The sequence below is a fragment of the Notolepis coatsorum genome (assembly GCF_963971535.1).
Source record: "Notolepis coatsorum genome assembly, chromosome: 8".
NCBI classification, from domain to species: Eukaryota; Metazoa; Chordata; class Actinopteri; order Aulopiformes; family Paralepididae; genus Notolepis; species Notolepis coatsorum.
In genome coordinates, this window is record NC_140172.1 from 12607503 (window position 1) to 12628070 (window position 20568).

At 47.0% G+C, this 20568-nt stretch overlaps 1 protein-coding gene across 1 annotated transcript; it reads left to right on the forward strand.

The window, feature by feature from the left end:
* Positions 1 to 15962: 15962 nt before the first annotated feature.
* On the forward strand, positions 15963 to 18502 carry LOC311232919 (E3 ubiquitin-protein ligase CBL-like; the record flags this gene model as incomplete). The annotated part of the gene is made up of 4 exons (XM_084319752.1): positions 15963 to 16145; positions 17036 to 17179; positions 17301 to 17422; positions 18361 to 18502. 4 exons carry the CDS (start codon positions 15963 to 15965, stop codon positions 18500 to 18502), a joined length of 591 nt encoding a protein of 196 aa, XP_084175878.1.
* Positions 18503 to 20568: the final 2066 nt, after the last annotated feature.

Genomic DNA, 20568 nt, shown 5'->3' on the forward strand with positions numbered 1-20568 from the left:
CATAAAGACCTGCCAGACATAAAGACATAAAGACATAAAGACCTGTCAGACATAAAGACATAAAGACATAAAGACCTGTCAGACATAAAGACATAAAGACCTGTCAGACATAAAGACATAAAGACATAAAGACATAAAGACATAAAGACATAATGACCTGTCAGACATAAAGACATAAAGACCTGTCAGACATAAAGACATAAAGACCTGTCAGACATAAAGACATAAAGACCTGTCAGACATAAAGACATAAAGACATAAAGACATAAAGACCTGCCAGACATAAAGACATAAAGACCTGCCAGACATAAAGACATAAAGACATAAAGACCTGTCAGACATAAAGACATAAAGACATACAGACATAAAGACTTGTCAGACATAAAGACATAAAGACCTGTCAGACATAAAGACATAAAGACATAAAGACATAAAGACATAAAGACATAAAGACCTGTCAGACATAAAGACATAAAGACATAAAGACATAAAGACCTGTCAGACATAAAGACATAAAGACCTGTCAGACATAAAGACATAAAGACATAAAGACCTGTCAGACATAAAGACATAAAGACATAAAGACATAAAGACATAAAGACATAAAGACATAAAGACATAAAGACCTGTCAGACATAAAGACATAAAGACATAAAGACATAAAGACATAAAGACATAAAGACCTGTCAGACATAAAGACATAAAGACATAAAGACATAAAGACCTGTCAGACATAAAGACATAAAGACATAAAGACATAAAGACCTGCCAGACATAAAGACATAAAGACATAAAGACATAAAGACATAAAGACATAAAGACCTGTCAGACATAAAGACATAAAGACATAAAGACATAAAGACCTGCCAGACATAAAGACATAAAGACATAAAGACATAAAGACATAAAGACCTGTCAGACATAAAGACATAATGACCTGTCAGACATAAAGACATAAAGACATAAAGACATAAAGACATAAAGACCTGCCAGACATAAAGACATAAAGACATAAAGACCTGTCAGACATAAAGACATAAAGACCTGCCAGACATAAAGACATAAAGACATAAAGACATAAAGACATAAAGACCTGTCAGACATAAAGACATAAAGACATAAAGACATAAAGACCTGTCAGACATAAAGACATAAAGACCTGTCAGACATAAAGACATAAAGACCTGTCAGACATAAAGACATAAAGACATAAAGACCTGTCAGACATAAAGACATAAAGACATAAAGACCTGTCAGACATAAAGACATAAAGACATAAAGACATAAAGACATAAAGACATAAAGACCTGTCAGACATAAAGACATAAAGACATGTCAGACATAAAGACATAAAGACATAAAGACCTGTCAGACATAAAGACATAAAGACCTGTCAGACATAAAGACATAAAGACATAAAGACCTGTCAGACATAAAGACATAAAGACATGTCAGACATAAAGACATAAAGACATAAAGACCTGTCAGACATAAAGACATAAAGACATAAAGACCTGTCAGACATAAAGACCTGCCAACCCTGAACACATGTAGGACCACTTTCCTGGTTTAGATGCAAGTCTCTGCCGTTCACACAGTGAATTATTGTACATAACGGAAACACACTTCTCACTGTAGCCCTTCACACCATTCACACTCGCCGACCACTACATTCATATGGTGCACAGACTAGTCTCTACACCTCTACGGTGATCAAACTTTCAGCCAAACTTTCAGCCAATTAGAAATGTTAAAATTAAATGTTCATACATTTGAAAAGAGATAATGTGGCTAAAACCCTAACCATACTGTTTTTAACTGCGGTCTGTTGTTGTCATTTATTTCAGATTTTTTTTGTATATGTTATGCTGTGTAGTGTAAAGCACCCTGTGCATTCGTGCTGTGAAGGGTGCTATATAAATAAAGGTCATTCTTTCATTCATTATAGCTCTGATATTACATTAAATGGTATGATGACCTAATAACAATACAGACTAAATATGAACATAGCTTTTGAAACAAAGCTATTTGGGGAAGAAAACCAAAACAAGTTACCTTCGTACTGTCTTTTACTAGTATGCACTTTGCTACTAAGTAGGGGCAACAGTGGCTCTGGAGGTAGAGCAGTCGTCTGGCATTCCGGAGGTTCCTGGTTAGATTCCCGCTCCTCCCGGGCAGCTTGTCGTTGTGACACTCACACTCGTTGTGTGAGTGAATGGGTAAAATGTGAGGAACAAATTGTAAAGCGCTTTGGATAAAAGTACTATATAAAAAAGCAGCCATTTACCATTTACTAAGTAATCTACTGTATATTACTACCTACGATGCTAATATGTCCATACTACTACAGTATGCACTCAAGACACAGCACTCAAGTTCAGCACTGTTTGACGAACAACCTTACTGACCCTTAGCTGAGTTGTACCCCTCCTACTGACTTGTTGTACAGAACTTGTAAGTTGCTTTGGATAAAAGCATCAGCTAAATTACTAAATGTAAATGTTGAAACTGTAGAAGCAATCGCATCCCTTCTTACAGTATGTTACATAATTGGTAATATGATTAGAGAGTAGAGTAGAGAGGGAGTAGTCTCCCTGTGAGTGGCTGTCTCGGAGTGTTGGACGTCCCATGATGAAGACCGGGAGGTTGCGACCCTCTCTGCGCCACCCCTGTGCCTCAAATAGATCCGCTATCAGCTCTATCTTTAATCTTTCAAAATGTTCAGTTGCTATCGCTATCAGCTCTATCTTTAATCTTTCAAAATGTTCAGTTGCTATCGCTATCAGCTCTATCTTAAATTTTTCAAAATGTTCAGTTGCTATCGCATGCACTCATCTGTGTTTCACTACACACATGAGTGCATGCTTACCAACTGTTCGCCTGTTTTTACTGCAACACTACTATCACCGACATCTAAGAAGGGAGATCCCCCCTTGAACGGCCCTTCTAAGGTTTCTCTCCTCCACATTGCCTGTGGTGCATTTTTTCCTATTGCTAGGTTTTAGTGAGTTTTTCATTACCTTCGCGTGGGGTATGTCTGGGAGTGTTGCATTTATTTATTTTGCATTTATTTAAAAAATGTTGGACCTTATGGTGTTCTTGTTTTGTTCTTGACTTATTGTGATGTTTCTTCTTGACTTGTTTAAAGAAGACATGTACGGCCCATGGGGACATTAACATGTGTTGTCGGGCCTTACAAATAAATGTGATTAGATTTGATTTGATTAGGCTAGGTTTATAGACAGCCCGGTGCCAACACACACACACACACACACACACACACACACACACACACACACACGCACGCACGCACACACACACACACACACACACACACACACACACACACACACACACACACACACACACACACACACACACACACACACACACACACACACACACACACACACACACACACACACACACACACACACACAAATTAGACAATCCGTATTCTGAGTGCATTCCCAAATGGTTTGTGGCGACTCCCCCATGTGTAACGCTATTGAATCACAACCAGCTATTGTCATGTATGTAATGTACTGATGTGTCATCTTTTTATGGGAAATATTTATAGTAATAGTGTGCCATCCAGTGGCCAAAGTTGGTAATGCTTTTGGGATCAAGCTCATTGTAGTATACATGTGTAAGAAGACTGCTTCAGCATAGTGTCACTGTCTAGAGAAAACGAAAGAGTACGAATACCTGATATCATTGTAAAAAGGCAACCTTTCCCTATCCCTAAATTCAGCATAATATGTACACACATTGATCCTGCCTCCAAACCCCTGTACTTGACGATATGGATCTGGATATATGGATATCTGTTGTCTATATGTGTACTCTGTGTTAGCAAAGACTTTCACTTTCTATCCTAGGCTGAAACCGGGTCTATACCTTGACCCAGTTCCAAACCACAAGGCCTGTGCTTACAGCAGCACTCTGCATTATGCACTAGCATGCACTTGATCTGGATGACAGACAGTGTATCTGTGGAGTGTGTTTAACAGACCTCTCCTACTCTTACATCTGCACATGTTAGATACTGTTTATCATGGTGTGCTGAGATTTATTTCACACTGCAAGGCCCACAACAATTAATTTAGTTAATTGTAGTCCAGGCCATTTATGTCCATGAGCAAGCCTCAGTCACTGGCATGCAATTATTTATGAGGCTGAAAATGGCCGTAAACTCAAGAATAATTTCTGCTGATTTCAGAAATGTTCAGACAGAAATTTGTAAGAACACCTCCATGACCTCCATGTAGAACCATTTGGACTATGGAACTGATTACTGCCATCGCTATCATCTTATTTAATTTTAATTTATTTACAAAATCATGATATGAACCAAACTGTGATTTTGAACTGTTCCACCCCTAGAAAGTACATTAAGGTTAACTGTGTCTGTGTGATAACTTTACTCTCAAAGATGGAGGAAAGAGAGAACAGCACAGCCCAGAGCCACAGCAGCACAGCATAGCTTGTCACCAAACACTATCCTCAATAAACTCCAATATATCCAGAACTCTGCTGCCCGCATGCTCACCTCCACTCGTCGCTCTGATCACATCACCCCTGTCCTCCAGGACCTCCACTGGCTTCCGATCAAATACAGGATACAATTTAAAATACTTCTCATCACATTTAAAGCCCCCAACAACCTTGCCCCTCCCTACCTGTCCGACCTCCTCCACCGTCACACGCCCACCCGTCACCTTAGGTCTGCTGATGCCAACCTCCTAACACCTCCCACGACCAAGCTCCGGACCTGGGGCGACAGGGCCTTTGCTGCTGCTGCCCCCTCCCTCTGGAATGCCCTCCCCAGCCATATCCGTGATGCAAACACACTGACATCTTTTAAATGAGCCCTCAAAACCCACCTTTTCAATCTTGCTTTTGACCTTTAATTCTGTCAGTTTTATTTAATTTTGTCATGTATTATTTTGTTGAGAGGTTGGACACCAAGGAAGGAGAAAAGGACCTATATATAGGCTGGCTAGGCAGAGGAACCAGGCAGGGAAGGATATACAGCAGGTCAGAGTGATAAAGGATAAGGAGGGCAAGGCGCTGACGAGCGAGGACAGTGTGGTGAGAAGGTGGAAGGAGTACTTTGAAGAGCTGATGAATGAGGAAAATGAGAGAGAGAGAGAGAGAGAGAGAGAGAGAGAGGAGGACGGACAGTGTGGAGGCAGTGAACCAGGAAGTGCAACAGATCAGTAAGGAGGAAGTGAGGGCAGCTTTGAAGAGGATGAAGAGTGGGAAGGCGGTCGGCCCAGATTACATACCAGCGGAGGCCAGGAGATGCCTAGGCGAGATGGCAGTGGTTTTTCTAACAAGATTGTTCAACAACATCTTGGAAAACGAGAAAATGCCAGAGGAGTGGAGGCAAAGTGTGCTAGTGCCGATTTTTAAGAATAAGGGAGACGCACAGTGTAGCTGAGGGGTACAATTCCCTGACTGTATTGTTAGATATGATATTTAATACCACTACCTCATGTACTTTAACTTCTGGCCACCCAGTACAAGATATAAGTATGATGAACACTTTCCCACCTGATGAAACGAACCAACACAAATGGACCAAATCGAATATTTAATACAGCAAAGGGTGTACACAATATTCACTTAATTACATTTATGATTTGAAATGTTAAGTATGCACTTTTATGGCAAATGAGTATTCGTAGGTAAATCAACATTGAATGTCCAATCTCTGGTTGCGCAGGGAGTAAGTATACAACCTGGAATATTTAGGAAACGATAGCGATAGTACTTAAATAATTATAGCTGGATACACTAAGGGGGGGGGGGGTCCCGCTGGTTGTAAGACAGTAGGAGGGGGGGGTTAGAGAAGTCGCTGGCGGTATCCCATCTGGCCGACGGTGTCTTGGGAGAATCCAAAGTCTTAGACCCAGTGCCCACAGAACCTGGGGCCGTAGACGAACACAGCTGGACCCTCTGTGGAACGGTATCTGCCGGTCCACAACGGAGAGACGTGGTGCGACCTCACGTGTAGAGCGCCGCCTCACCTGTAGTCCTCTCCGGGGGGTAATTCCAACACTCGACAGTGTTGGCCTTTATCCATGGAATAATCAAAGCACATAAAGCATAATCCAAGAGCCGTGGAAGGCTCGCCGTCGTCGGGTAGAGTAATCCAATATACAGGTCCAGTCGCTCTTGACCCGGAGCTCCTCGGATGCAATCACCACTAGGGGTCTGACCAGCCTGGATAAGCGTCCAGATAACGTCAGGAACGATGGGGGTACTGATAACTGTAGAACTCGAACCGAACGATGCACCATACATAAATAGACTATTATTAGCTTAATAGAATACGTCCAACTCGACGGTATGGTGCCAAACTATGACCATTCAACTATTAATCTACACGATGTCTCAATGCCTATTCTGGGCCAAGTAGGCCCTACTACACCGCACGTGCTTCGTGGGGAGGCTTTTGCGTCTGTCACTCTGTTGGAGGGTAAAGAACTGGACTAAAAGAAAGTTCTACTTTACGAGCGTCATATATATATGCGCTATGAACAAATAGTACCACACGTATTTCGCCCGGCATATTACTGCGCGGAACCGGGGGCTGCCTCGACATGTTAGGCGGCACGATTGAACTTGAACCTAGGGGTATGGCAACCTGGCGCCAGGTTCTAGTCCAATGGTAGAATGAAACTATTATGGGCTGTTTAGTAGAAACGGGGATATTCAATGCATATTGTACAAGGAATATACAGGGGATATCAAACGATATACAAATACAATTAAATATATATATATAAATAAATATACATATTCGGTTTAATCTGATCCTTCACAACAGCCGCCCCCTAATTAGTCCCACCTAATTAGCTAAGCAGAGACAGATTAACCGCCCTGTCTTCCACTCAAGGTCCGCTGTAAGGTCAGTCAACTCACAAAGTCATAGGGTCATGGTCATCATCGATAGTATCTGGGAGTCGGGGCAGTTCTATGAGCCTCGCCACGGGCCGTGTGTAGGTGCGCCCTTGGACGAGTACTTCAGCTGCTCGGACCTTGCCATTGGCACCGGTGATCACTTTGCTTACGCGGCCAGCCGGCCACATAGCTCTGGGGAGTGACTGGTCAACTATCATGACGACTGTTCCTTCTGTCAAATTGTCTCTCTCTTTTACCCACTTCTGGCGGGTCTGTAGAGACGGTAGGTAGTGAAGTAGGAAGCTGCTCCAAAACTTGTCAGCTAGTACTTGGCTGTACCTCCACATTCTTCGGCCGTTCGCTTCTTCGGGCCTGTACATTGTCTGGGGTAGCGCGGGGTCCAGCCGCCCCATTAGGAGTGTGTTGGGGGTGACTGGGTCGACATCTGCTACATCACTGGAGACGTAACCGAGGGGTTTGGAGTTCAATACTCCCTCGATCTCCGTGAGGACTGTCATTAGGACTTCCTCTGCCACAGTCTGGGCTCCGAGTACGGCATACAGGGCTGTCTTTATAGAGCGTACTTCTCGTTCCCAGGTTCCACCGAAGTGGGGTGCGTTCGGGGGATTAAACTGGAAGTCAACCTGGGCTGGAGCGAGGTGGGTCTTAAGTTCTGGGCCCATAGCTTGGAAGCTCTCTCTCAGCTCTCTTTCTCCACCTTTGAAGTTGGTCCCGTGATCAGACAACAATGTAGACGGTTGTCCTTTCCGTGATATGAATCTCCGGAAGGCCATAAGGAATGAGTCTGTGCTCATGGTCGGAAGGAGCTCGATATGTATCGCTCTGGTGGTCATGCATTTGAATACAATACCCCACCGCTTCTCGGTGCCTCTTCCTCTTTTTATATACAACGGGCCAAAACAGTCCATGCCTGTGGAGTGGAATGGCTTGTCGCCGATTCGGAGGCGACAGGGGGGTAGGTCAGCCATCCGTGGTATGCTGGGCTGCGCGCGCCACTTACGGCAGTCTAGACAGGTTCGCTGGAAGCGCCGTACTGCTTCTCTCCCTTGTAATATCCAATAACGACGTCTGATCTCCGCGAAGACTCTCTCTGCTCCGGCGTGGTGCACATCCTCGTCGTATTTCTTTATGATCAGCTCTGTGACCTTGTGTCGGCTGTTCAAGACGATCGGGTGCTTAATGTCATCTGGTAGATCGGGGGCTCTCCGCAGGCGACCACCCACTCTGATGAGATTATGTGCGTCACTCTCTGGTGCCAGGTGAATCAGTCTGCTGTCTGATGGGACGGGGTTTCCTCCCTGTAGACAGTCTAGCTCATCGGGGAACGAGTCTCTCTGGGCTCGTTGTAGTAGAAGAAGTTCTGCTTCTTCGTAGTCAGCTGCTGACATGTCAGTGGTGGACTGAATCTCTGGGTGGTGCCGCAGGAATGTCCTTTGTTGCGCACTCTCTAGGGTAATGCAGTCATCTATGTTCGGGTCTGTGGAGGCGACAGTGCTCAGTCCACAGAACATAGGCTTCTTGTTCTCAGCCTCCTCTCTACTTGCTTCCCTCGGGGTGGGCGTAGGCCAATCTCCTTCCGGGAGCTGGAGGAATGCTGGTCCGTCACTGTAGATGTTGTAACGGGTTAGGTCATCCAGGGACATTCCCCGGGTGATGACGTCAGCTGGGTTGTGTTTGGTATCCACATATCTCCAGCTTGCTTCTTCTGTTAGTTCCTGAATCTCGGTGACTCTGACTCCCACGAAGACTTTGTATCTGCATGAATCAGACTTAATCCATGTGAGTACTGTCGTGGAATCTGACCACAAGATTGTTCTATGCACCGGAATGGTGAGTTCACGTTGGATTAACGTGGCTAGATGCGCTCCTGCGAGGGCTGCGCAGAGCTCTAGACGTGGGATAGATTGTTGCTTACGTGGGGCTATCCTTGAGCGGGCCAGTATGAAAGCAGTGTGTATCTCTCCTCCCATCTCTTGGGCACGCAAATAAGCAACCGATCCGTAGGCTACTTCGGAGGCATCGCTGAAGACGTGTAGCTCAATCTCGCATGTCTCTGGCCTCACTGTGGATGGGAAGTAGCTGCGGCGTATATTAACACCTGGGAGTGAGCGGAGTTCCGTCTCCCACTCTCTCCTTGTTGAGGCAAGGTGTGCGGGTATTGGGTCGTCCCAGCCCTGGTCCTTGTCCCATAGTGCTCGTACAATCATCTTTGCCCTGGTGGTGTAAGGTAGAATACATCCCAGCGGGTCATATTGTCTGGCGAGTGTTCTGTACACACTCCGTCTGGTGGTCGGTATCGCCGCCGACCTTCCTTGCTCTGGAGCCAAGGGTTTGTGTCTATAGTGGAGCGAGTCTGTTTTGAAGCGCCAGACTAATCCTAGTGTCATTTCTTGGGCTTCTCCTGGGATTGTCGCCATCCAGGTCTCGCTGCTGGCAGCCTTGTCTGCGGAGGAGAGGCTGCGCAATACGTGCGGGTCACTGCTGGCCCACTGCCTGAGATCAAAGCCTCCTTTGATTAGGGAGGCGCGTAACTTGATTAGGAGAGCCTCGGCTTCTTCTTGAGTCGAGACGCTTTGTAGACAGTTGTCTACGTAGAAACTGTTCTTCACACTGTGTTGGACCTCTTCATTTGCTGCTGGGTCCTCTGTGATGTGTTTCTGTAGTGCAAATGTAGCACAGCACGGGCTGCATGTGGTTCCGAAGGGGAGTACTTCCCACTGGTAGATGGATGGGTTCTCATCTCCGATCTTCTCTCTCCATAGGAACCGTAGCAGAGGCTTGTCCTCCTCTACTAGTCTCACTTGCAAGAACATCCCTTTGATATCCCCGCTTATAGCCACCTTGTCCTGGCGGAAGCGCAGTAGCACGCCTAGTAGGGAGGGGCCGAGTGTGGGGCCGGGCAAAAGCTCTTTATTCAGATTTTGGGATCCGATCTGGTAGCTGCAGTTAAACACAATGCGATCCTTGCCATTGTGATGGACCTTGTGATGCGGCACGTACCATGATTCGGTCGTCTGATCGGCCTCTTTAATGTCAATCTTTGTTACGTGTCCCGCTGTGATTAGCTTCTCAATCTCAGCTCGGTACACACTCTGTTGAGCGGGGTCTTTGGCTAGGCGCCGCTCTGTGTTCAGTAGATAGCGCTCCGTGGCGTCTTGCTTCGCGTGAAAGGGGGGCATCCCCTCTCTCCTCAGGAGTGGAGTTGCGTATCTCATCACTCCGCCGACTGTGACTCTCTTTGTCCCCTGCTCGAGTAGGTGGATGGCGTAAATGTCTTCTTTAGAGCGAATGTCTTTCTTTTCGTTCTTAAAGGGCATTGTCTCTAGGGTCCATAGCCTCTCGACATGCTGCAGGAGAGTGGTGTCTTCTTCTGTCGTTCGGGAGTGGAAGCAGCTAGTGGCTGCGGTTCGGTTGAGAGATTTAGCGAGGGGGCCTTGTAATGTCCATCCTAAGCGGGTCTTGACGGCTGCAGGACAGCCTCGGGGACCGGTATGGACCCGGTCAATCGGGACTATGAGTTCTGCATGGTCGGAGCCTATCAACAGGGTCGGGGTAGCGCCGTTTATGAGCGGGATAGGTAATTGGCGCAGGTGCACATATTTATCCATCAACTTGGTGACAGGGTAGGTGTACTGCGAGAGTCCTATTTCTTGGCTGGTGAAAGCATTTGTGATCTTGTACTGTCGCTCTGGCTGCCCGTTGGCTGCGATAGTGAAGGAGACATTCTCGCCCTTTATCGTCTTCAAATCTCTTCTTATTGTCCGAATCGTCATTTCGTTCTTGCTCCCCCGCAGTCCCAGTTGAGTCGCAGCGGAGGCGAGCAGAAGGGTCTTCTCTGACCCGTCATCAAGGACGGCGTAAGTGTCCATGACTTTATCCTGGTAGCTCAATGTCACACGGACTACCTTTAAGAGCACTTGAGCTCCGTTGCTGCTGGCGGGGTCAATGTACATGACACTTGCCTTGGTGCCGCTCCGTGGTGCAGGTGTAGGCCGTCTTCCGTTACTATCGTGTAGTATATCTAGATGGGCTCCATCGCACTGGCTGCACCTTTTCTTTAGGCGGCATTCGGCTGCCATGTGGGGCCGCGCACATCGATAACAGCGCCGGTTGGACTTTATCCATTGGCTCACTTCTTCTGCATTCATCTTTGTGAATGTGTCACATTGTGACAGCCAGTGTTCTTTCTCACAGTAGGGACACGCTATCTTCCACTTCTCCTTCCTCGAGGGGGTGCTGTGACTCTTACTGCTCGGTACTGACTCTGATTGGTGCATGACAGTCACGATCTTCTTCCATCATTTATTCTCCTGGGTCCCTCTCTGGAGCTTGGCGTGCTCCGCCCGAAGGTGTCCAGTCGTAAGCTGCTGACCTCTCTCGCCAGGAAGTCGGCCAGATCAAGGAGGGATGGCTCGGGGCCGTCGGGATCTCGGTAGTCCCTCTGCCGCCGAAAGCGCTCCTGTCTTGCGGGTGGCAGCTTCTCCAAAATCCTCTCAACGTTAGAGTTGGCGTACAGCTCATGCCTGCCTTTCTCCCGTTGAGCTCCCAGCATCCCCACCAGGGACTGCACTTTGATTGACAGGTCATCTAGTGAGCGATTGTCTGTGGCTGGGGGTAGGCGGTCAATATGCCTTATCTCCTGGATTACGTAATCCCATATTCGTCCATATCTTTGATCCAGCGCTGCAAGGGCCGCTGTGTATGGGGTCGAGGAGGTAGCATAGGCTAGCGCTATATTGTGTGCTCGCTGTACTTTCAGGTGCTTCAATAATATTGCATACTTGTGGCGTTCATCAATGACATCCGCCAGCATTGTCTCTAAGCACATCCGGAGCTCCGTGTACTGTGCTCGACTCTCATAGACGAAGTCTGGGATTGATGGCGTGGCGTTGTATGACGCCGTGGATGGCGAATACATCGGCGAGCGTTGGGGGAGAGACCTCCTGGGCGAGTCCCCTCTTGCGCCTCGCTGTGGGCCGGTACTGGCAGGGTACCATGGCCCGCTGGTCCAGGTACTGTTCCTCGGGGCTGGTCGTGCGTCGTGCTCACCCGTAAATAGAGTCGGGGGTCTGTAGCGCAGCGCCGTGGGGGTATAGCCTGGACTGTATGGGACCTCCTGGTCCGGTGGAGTACTGTGCTGTCGTCGGGCTTGGTTCTCCTCTTCTCCCTCTTCTTCTTCTATCAAATCTTCCAGATCTTGTAATCGTTTATTTAGCTTCTCCGCAGTGTAGGCCGCTCCTTCCTTGTAGCTGGGTCTCGCTTGGACCGGTATGGGAAGGGGGTCTGCGGGGGGTCTAGACTCGGTCTGTTGGTCAAGTTCAGGGTCGCTTGCTCGTTGCGGTGACGCTGCTCTTGACTGCTGTCTCGACGAGTTCCTTGAGCCCCTGGCGGAGGGAGAGCGAGTTGTCCTTTTGATCAGCTGCTCTATTAGTTGCGCTTGTAGTCTGTCACGCTCTGCGTCTCTTTGGGCACCGGCAGCGGTGCGCTGGGCGTCGGCGCGGTCTCTTGCCATATTCTCTTCCATCTGGAAGCGTCTCATCTCCAGACTTGTGCGCTGTTCTTCGCTCCGTTGCTGTGCTTGGAGGTGTTCGCGCTCGCTGGTCGCCTGGGCTTGGAGACGTTCGCGCTCGCTAAGCGTCTGTGCTTGGAGCCGATCGCGTTCGGTAGAGGCTGTCAGGCTGACGAGGAACGCCTGTTGTAGTATCCTCTCCGCTTCGCTGGGGGAAGGCGGTAGTGGAGGTGAGCCGCTCCTGCGTGAACCGCTCCTGGGGGTACTCGTTGGGGAGTCCTGGAGCTCTAGTTCCTCGGCGCTCTCCTCTTCTTCTTCCGTGCAGAGTTCTCTCTCTGTAGGGTTGTCTTCCTCCCGGGGCGTGTCGGGGACTACTTCTTTAGTAGTGGCGGGGGGTAAAGGCATGTCAATTCCCTCCTGGTCTCCACCGTGGGCTTGGTCAGTTACATTAGGACCTACTAGGGCCTCTGTGGTCGGGGAAACCTGGTCGTTAAGGTCAGACATAATTTTACTTTCTACTTTTACTACGTTTACCGTTTGTCGAAGGCTAGGTAGTTGACTGACAGTGTAAGCCTCTAAGTACTGAGGTGTCTGTCGTCTGCGCTGCGGGCGTTCTAGGTTAGGAGGATCGTTTCGTGGAGTGTTCATCATAGGCCATTTCGATATTAATAACACTATATTAATATTACACTAGTTACCATCCGGCTCGAAGGACCAATTGTAGCTGAGGGGTACAATTCCCTGACTGTATTGTTAGATATGATATTTAATACCACTACCTCATGTACTTTAACTTCTGGCCACCCAGTACAAGATATAAGTATGATTAACACTTTCCCACCTGATGAAACGAACCAACACAAATGGACCAAATCGAATATTTAATACAGCAAAGGGTGTACACAATATTCACTTAATTACATTTATGATTTGAAATGTTAAGTATGCACTTTTATGGCAAATTAGTATTCGTAGGTAAATCAACATTGAATGTCCAATCTCTGGTTGCGCAGGGAGTAAGTATACAACCTGGAATATTTAGGAAACGATAGCGATAGTACTTAAATAATTATAGCTGGATACACTAAGGGGGGGGGGGGGGGGTCCCGCTGGTTGTAAGACAGTAGGAGGGGGGGGTTAGAGAAGTCGCTGGCGGTATCCCATCTGGCCGACGGTGTCTTGGGAGAATCCAAAGTCTTAGACCCAGTGCCCACAGAACCTGGGGCCGTAGACGAACACAGCTGGACCCTCTGTGGAACGGTATCTGCCGGTCCACAACGGAGAGACGTGGTGCGACCTCACGTGTAGAGCGCCGCCTCACCTGTAGTCCTCTCCGGGGGGTAATTCCAACACTCGACAGTGTTGGCCTTTATCCATGGAATAATCAAAGCACATAAAGCATAATCCAAGAGCCGTGGAAGGCTCGCCGTCGTCGGGTAGAGTAATCCAATATACAGGTCCAGTCGCTCTTGACCCGGAGCTCCTCGGATGCAATCACCACTAGGGGTCTGACCAGCCTGGATAAGCGTCCAGATAACGTCAGGAACGATGGGGGTACTGATAACTGTAGAACTCGAACCGAACGATGCACCATACATAAATAGACTATTATTAGCTTAATAGAATACATCCAACTCGACGGTATGGTGCCAAACTATGACCATTCAACTATTAATCTACACGATGTCTCAATGCCTATTCTGGGCCAAGTAGGCCCTACTACACCGCACGTGCTTCGTGGGGAGGCTTTTGCGTCTGTCACTCTGTTGGAGGGTAAAGAACTGGACTAAAAGAAAGTTCTACTTTACGAGCGTCATATATATATGCGCTATGAACAAATAGTACCACACGTATTTCGCCCGGCATATTACTGCGCGGAACCGGGGGCTGCCTCGACATGTTAGGCGGCACGATTGAACTTGAACCTAGGGGTATGGCAACCTGGCGCCAGGTTCTAGTCCAATGGTAAAATGAAACTATTATGGGCTGTTTAGTAGAAACGGGGATATTCAATGCATATTGTACAAGGAATATACAGGGGATATCAAACGATATACAAATACAATTAAATATATATATATAAATAAATATACATATTCGGTTTAATCTGATCCTTCACAACACACAGAGTTGCAGCAACTATGGGGAATAAAGCTGATTAGCCACAGCATGAAGCTACAGTATGGGAAAGGATAGTGGAGGCTAGGTTAATTGATTATCGGGGGCATTTTTTTGTATTTCGGGGGCACTGAATTTTTATGATGAAAACGGTTATTAAACATCCTTATCATTTAAAAAATACAACTCAATTAATCTAATCTCCACAACTCCATCATACTCCGCTTTACATTTTTTTATTTGAGGACCTGGGGAAGAGAGAGCTTAGGCACTCTTTCGAAGTTGGTTAAGGTTAGAGTTTGTCTTAGAGCAGGGCGATAGAACGCCAGGTAGTTTGCAGGCTGTTTGACGTGGAAATGGGCAAAGACACAGCTCGTCACACGATTGGGCAAACGCGTCAGTGGCCAATCAGAGAGCGTCAGTCAGTGCCAATCAGAGAGCGTCTCCGAGAAATGCGGCTAGGTTTCGCAATCACGCGTCAGTGCGCACAGGGGTGAAATTGTGTGTCACAGCTGGGAGCGTTGCGGTGTTTGCAATGGAGGAGAAGTTTGGTTCACTTGTAAAATAAACTATTCACATAAATGAAACAAAACGTAATGTTAATGTCTCCATCAGGGTTTCCGTTAGAAAATACTGGGGCCGGTCTCCGTGTCCTGGAAGATTTCAATCTCCCGGAGAAATTCCGGTCAGTTTATTGAGTTTAAAAACAATTGATAGGCAGGCTATATAAAGAATGACATCCGCAAGGCATGTAGATTTGTAATATTTTTACTTAAAACTAGGCAACTTTTGCGTATATACTAGAGGTGGGCATAGATATTTTTTTTTAATCTAGATTAATCTATCTGCAATCCTGGATTTAATCTAGGTGACCAGAAGGTTGCCGGTTCGATCCCCGGGACCGGCAGGAACACCAACTGCTGAAGTGCCCTTGAGCAAGGCACTTAACCCCCAACTGCTCCAGTGGAGTTGCTCAGTGGCCAATGGTGTCAACTGTGGTTCTACTGGGCAGCTCCCAGGTGTGAATGGAACTGTGTGAATGTGAAGCAGGGCGTTCCTGAAATAGAGCATCTGTGCTCAACAAACCTACCCTGGGTAAATAAAAGTAAAACAAATTTGATTAACGGCGCCAATTATATTATCGCACGATACTAGTCTTGCAGCAGCACGTTAACGCCGTTAACAGCCCAGCTCATATACAGTCATTAATATATTCCAAATAAAATAAGTCCCTCGAGACTCCGTGCTGCTGCTGACGAAGCGATAAACTCATCCCAATAGTATGCAACTGCAGAGCTTTTGCGTGGTGGTGCCTTTGGAAAAGGGCTGATTTCTTCTGGTGTGATGATAGGCCCACTCAATTCTGTTGAAGTTGAACCAACTGCTTCGAGTGCCTTTGAAGATGTTGCTGTGTCATCTGGGGCTTCATGTGAAATTTCTGGTGCAGGTCGATGAAGTTCTTTGGCTGGTTGTGGAGGTTCTGGATCTGGGTCTGAAAGCTCTGGTGCTCTCTGTTGAGGCTGTTCAGCTGGATGAGGTGGTTCTGGGACTTCAGCGATTGGCTCTGCAGATTCTACTGCAACAGGTCGATCTGTTACATATGAACTGAGGAAATCATCATCGCTGAAGATATTGGGGTTGAATGGATACTCGAAAACCGGATGTGATATTCTTTGGAGTGAAGGCTAACGGGTAAGCATTGCCCACTATCTGAGCGATATCATGGATTGTGATAGGTTGACCGGGGTGGTTGAGCATGAAAGCATTTGCTGCCTGGTTGAAGAATGCCTTGAAGGGTCCGTACACAGATCGATCCAATGGTTGCATTTTGTGGCTGCAGTGTGGTGGCAGAGTTAGCTTAACCACACCGTTGTCCTTGGCAAGATCAATGGTCTCAATCGATAGATGGGTGTCATGGTTATCCAGTATTAGCAAAACTGGACACTCCTTGGAACACTTGGTTGACTGGATGAAGTGTTGCATGAATGCTGTGAAGTTCTCAGTAGTCATCCATCCTGTATTATGGAGCACCATGGAATACCATAAATGGAGCAACGGAATTTCCAGATAAATCACGCAATAGTATGGCACAGATATAATATATAGTTATATTTGGAATAAAAAATTGTTAAATTGAGGAGTTAATATTGCCATTAGTCAACAAACAAAGCGACCTCCTTTTACCGGGGCACAGTGAATCACTTGAAAAATGTATCCACTGTGCCCCGATTCACTCTGCCCCGCATGCACTATGTGCAATCATGTGACATGTGCAATCATGTGACATTGGCAATCATGATTACCTTTCAATTCTTCACAAAAAGTTTGTTGCCTGGAAATTAAGCACATTTTCAGATATGGATTAACCAGAGGCACACACTGATGACATCATCAAGGCATTCCTGTGTACACGTTTCTATAAATAGCCACTGATTCACTGTGCCCCTTGATCCACTGTGCCCCGGTCTCCCCCAGTGGACTAGGTTTAAGCAGCAACTGCAGAGTGTGCAAGCCTTTGAGGAAGGGATGGAGTCCATGGCCCTGAAGTCCACTGTGGACCTCACCTCTAACGACCACATCTCAGTGTTTGAGTTTGACATCTTCACTAGACTGTTTCAGGTACATTCAGTGTTTATATTAACCTGATCATAGCGCAAAAAGATAACCACTAGTTCAGTTCATGACATCTCTCTCCCTCTCTCTCTCCCTCTCTCTCTCCATCTCTCTCCCTCTCCCCTAGCCGTGGAGGTCACTAATAAGGAACTGGAACCAGTTGGCAGTGACCCACCCAGGCTACATGGCCTTTCTAACTTATGACCAGGTCAAAGCTCGTCTTCAACACTACCTACATAAACCTGGAAGGTAAGGGTGTTCTACTAAGGGCATCAAGCAGGAAGAAAGACTGTCAGGTTCTAAACTGTGTGGGTATCAAACTGGAAGAAAGACTGTCAGGTTCTAAACTGTGTGACCATTGTTATTGTCTACATTGCTTTTACCCCTTTTCTTAGACTCTGCATTGCTTCTATTCTGTCTATTTTATGCAAATGTTATGTCTATTTTACTGCTGTGAAGCACTTTGTGCTGCGATTCTCGTATGAAAGGTGCTATACAAATAAAGTGTATTATTATTATTATTATTATTATTATTATTATTATTATTATTATTATTATTATTATTATTATTATTATTATTATTATTATTATTATTATTATTATTATTATTATTATTATTATTATTATTATTATTATTATTATTATTATTATTATTATTATTATTATTATTATTATTATTATTATTATTATTATTATTATTATTATTATTATTATTATTATTATTACTATTTGGTTTGGGTTTATGGTTTGCTTGTTCACTTGTATTCCTTGTTTTCTTTTCCCTCTCTAAATTCTGTGTATGGAGAGATGGGTGCGCGGCTATATAACAGGGATGGGGAAATTCTACGGTTCTATTTTGTCTTCAAAACTGTTGGCTGCTTGGTTATTATTGTAAAGTATCGTTTAAATTGCTGCCCAAATTCTGTTGTGGGGAAGGGGGGGTGACAACAACAACAACAACAGTAAACCTCAGTACCGACCTTCAGAACTCAGTGACTAGACACCACCTGATCATCTCCACATAGACTTCTTCTGTCATGCTAATACAAGTCAAATGTGCTGGTCACCTCCTCAGCTTGCTATCGACAATGACCACCACTGAGTTGAGTTTGTGATCCGTCTCTCTCCCGTTCTCCCTCCCTCCCTCCCTCCCTCCCTCCCTCCCTCCCTCCCTCCCTCCCTCCCAGCTACATCTTTCGTCTCAGCGGCACCAGGATGGGGCAGTGGGCGATTGGTCATGTGACCACCGAGGGTGGTATTGTCCAGACCATCCCACACAACACACCGCTCTACCAGGCACTCATCCAGGGCTTCATGGAGGGCTGGTGAGGCTGCTACACAAACACATGTAGGGCCGACCTGAACGCTTCAGGGAGGGCTGGTGAGCCTGCTACACAAACACATGTAGGGCCACCCTGAACGCTTCATGGAGGGCTGGTGAGCCTGCTACACAAACACATGTAGACCTGAACGCTTCATGGAGGGCTGGTGAGGCTGCTACACAAACACATGTAGGGCCGACCTGAACGCTTCATGGAGGGCTGGTGAGCCTGCTACACAAACACATGTAGGGCCGACCTGAACGCTTCAGGGAGGGCTGGTGAGCCTGCTACACAAACACATGTAGGGCCGACCTGAACGCTTCAGGGAGGGCTGGTGAGCCTGCTACACAAACACATGTAGGGCCGACCTGAACGCTTCATGGAGGGCTGGTGAGCCTGCTACACACACACATGTAGGGCCGCCCTGAACGCTTCAGGGAGGGCTGGTGAGCCTGCTACACAAACACATGTAGGGCCGACCTGAACGCTTCATGGAGGGCTGGTGAGCCTGCTACACAAACACATGTAGGGCCGACCTGAACGCTTCAGGGAGGGCTGGTGAGCCTGCTACACACACACATGTAGGGCCGACCTGAACGCTTCATGGAGGGCTGGTGAGGCTGCTACGCAAACAGATGTAGGGCCGACCTGAACGCTTCAGGGAGGGCTGGTGAGCCTGCTACACAAACACATGTAGGGCCGACCTGAACGCTTCATGGAGGGCTGGTGAGCCTGCTACACAAACACATGTAGGGCCGACCTGAACGCTTCATGGAGGGCTGGTGAGCCTGCTACACAAACACATGTAGGGCCGACCTGAACGCTTCAGGGAGGGCTGGTGAGCCTGCTACACACACACCTGAACGCTTCAAAGCTTTAATCGCTGCCATGGTAATCAATGCCAAAATCACAATTATTTTTTAATCCTCTTTTTCTCCGCCTGATTTTCTGTGCTTTTTCCTCCCATCCCAATTTAGTCGTTATGCCAATTCCCCCCTCCCCTACCTGGTCGTTGTGCGCATGTGCCCCCTACTGGTCGGTCTAAGGAGCTCTGAGGTCTACCACATGCTTCCTCCGACACATGCAGAGACAGCCAGCGGCTCTCTTTTCACCTGACAGCGCGCACTCTCATTGGTGAAGTATAACGCGTGGGAGGTCACGCTGCCTTCACCACTTCCTGTCTTTTGCTGTGCAGGCGCCCCAGACCTGACCTGTAGGAGTCGCTGTCCACAACACCAGATTACCACCCACCACTTCCCTCCCGCTAACTCAGCCAAACGAGTTAGTATGACGGCTGGCCCAAGCCGGAGGCAATGCTGACACCTGGATTCGAGACCGGAGTCTTTCGCATTGGTGACAAGGGCAATCTCCGCTGCGCCACCCAGCCGCCTGCCAAAATCACAATTTGAAAGATATATTTTTTTTACCAAAAAAATTATAATTGCCTACATCAGCATAAGAAATGGCCTATAGAATTAGTCATTCATTGGGCGGCTACGTGGCGTAGCGCTCGCCACGAAATCTGGAGACGCTGGGCTCGCCTGTTCGAGCCCCGCTCTCCACATTTGCTTTCAGTTTAGCTGGTCGTCCGTACTAATACACATTGGCCGTATTAGGGGGTGGGAAACTGATGGGTGGGGATCGGGCGTTGTGGACAGCGACTCCTACAGGTCGGTTGGTGCGCCTGCGCAGTAGAATCAGGAAGTGTCGGGGGCAGCGTGAGCCTCCCACGCGTTACTCCTCGCCACTGAGAGATCGAGCTGCGCAGGTGAAAAGATGCGACTGCTGTTACCTCAAGTACCGGAGGGGACTTGTGCTATACGACTTAGTCCACATTGCAGCCGGCTTGTGGGAGGCAAGAAACAGCGTTCGTGACAGGGGAGGGTTGAATTGGATGATACGAAATTGGGATGGGAGAAAATATAGAAAATGGGAGAAAAAGTGGATCAAAAAAAGAATTAGTCATTCATTTTGAAAATCTGTTCTTCTCACAGACACACACACACACACACACACACACACACACACACACACACACACACACACAAACACACACTCATGCGGCAACCGCTA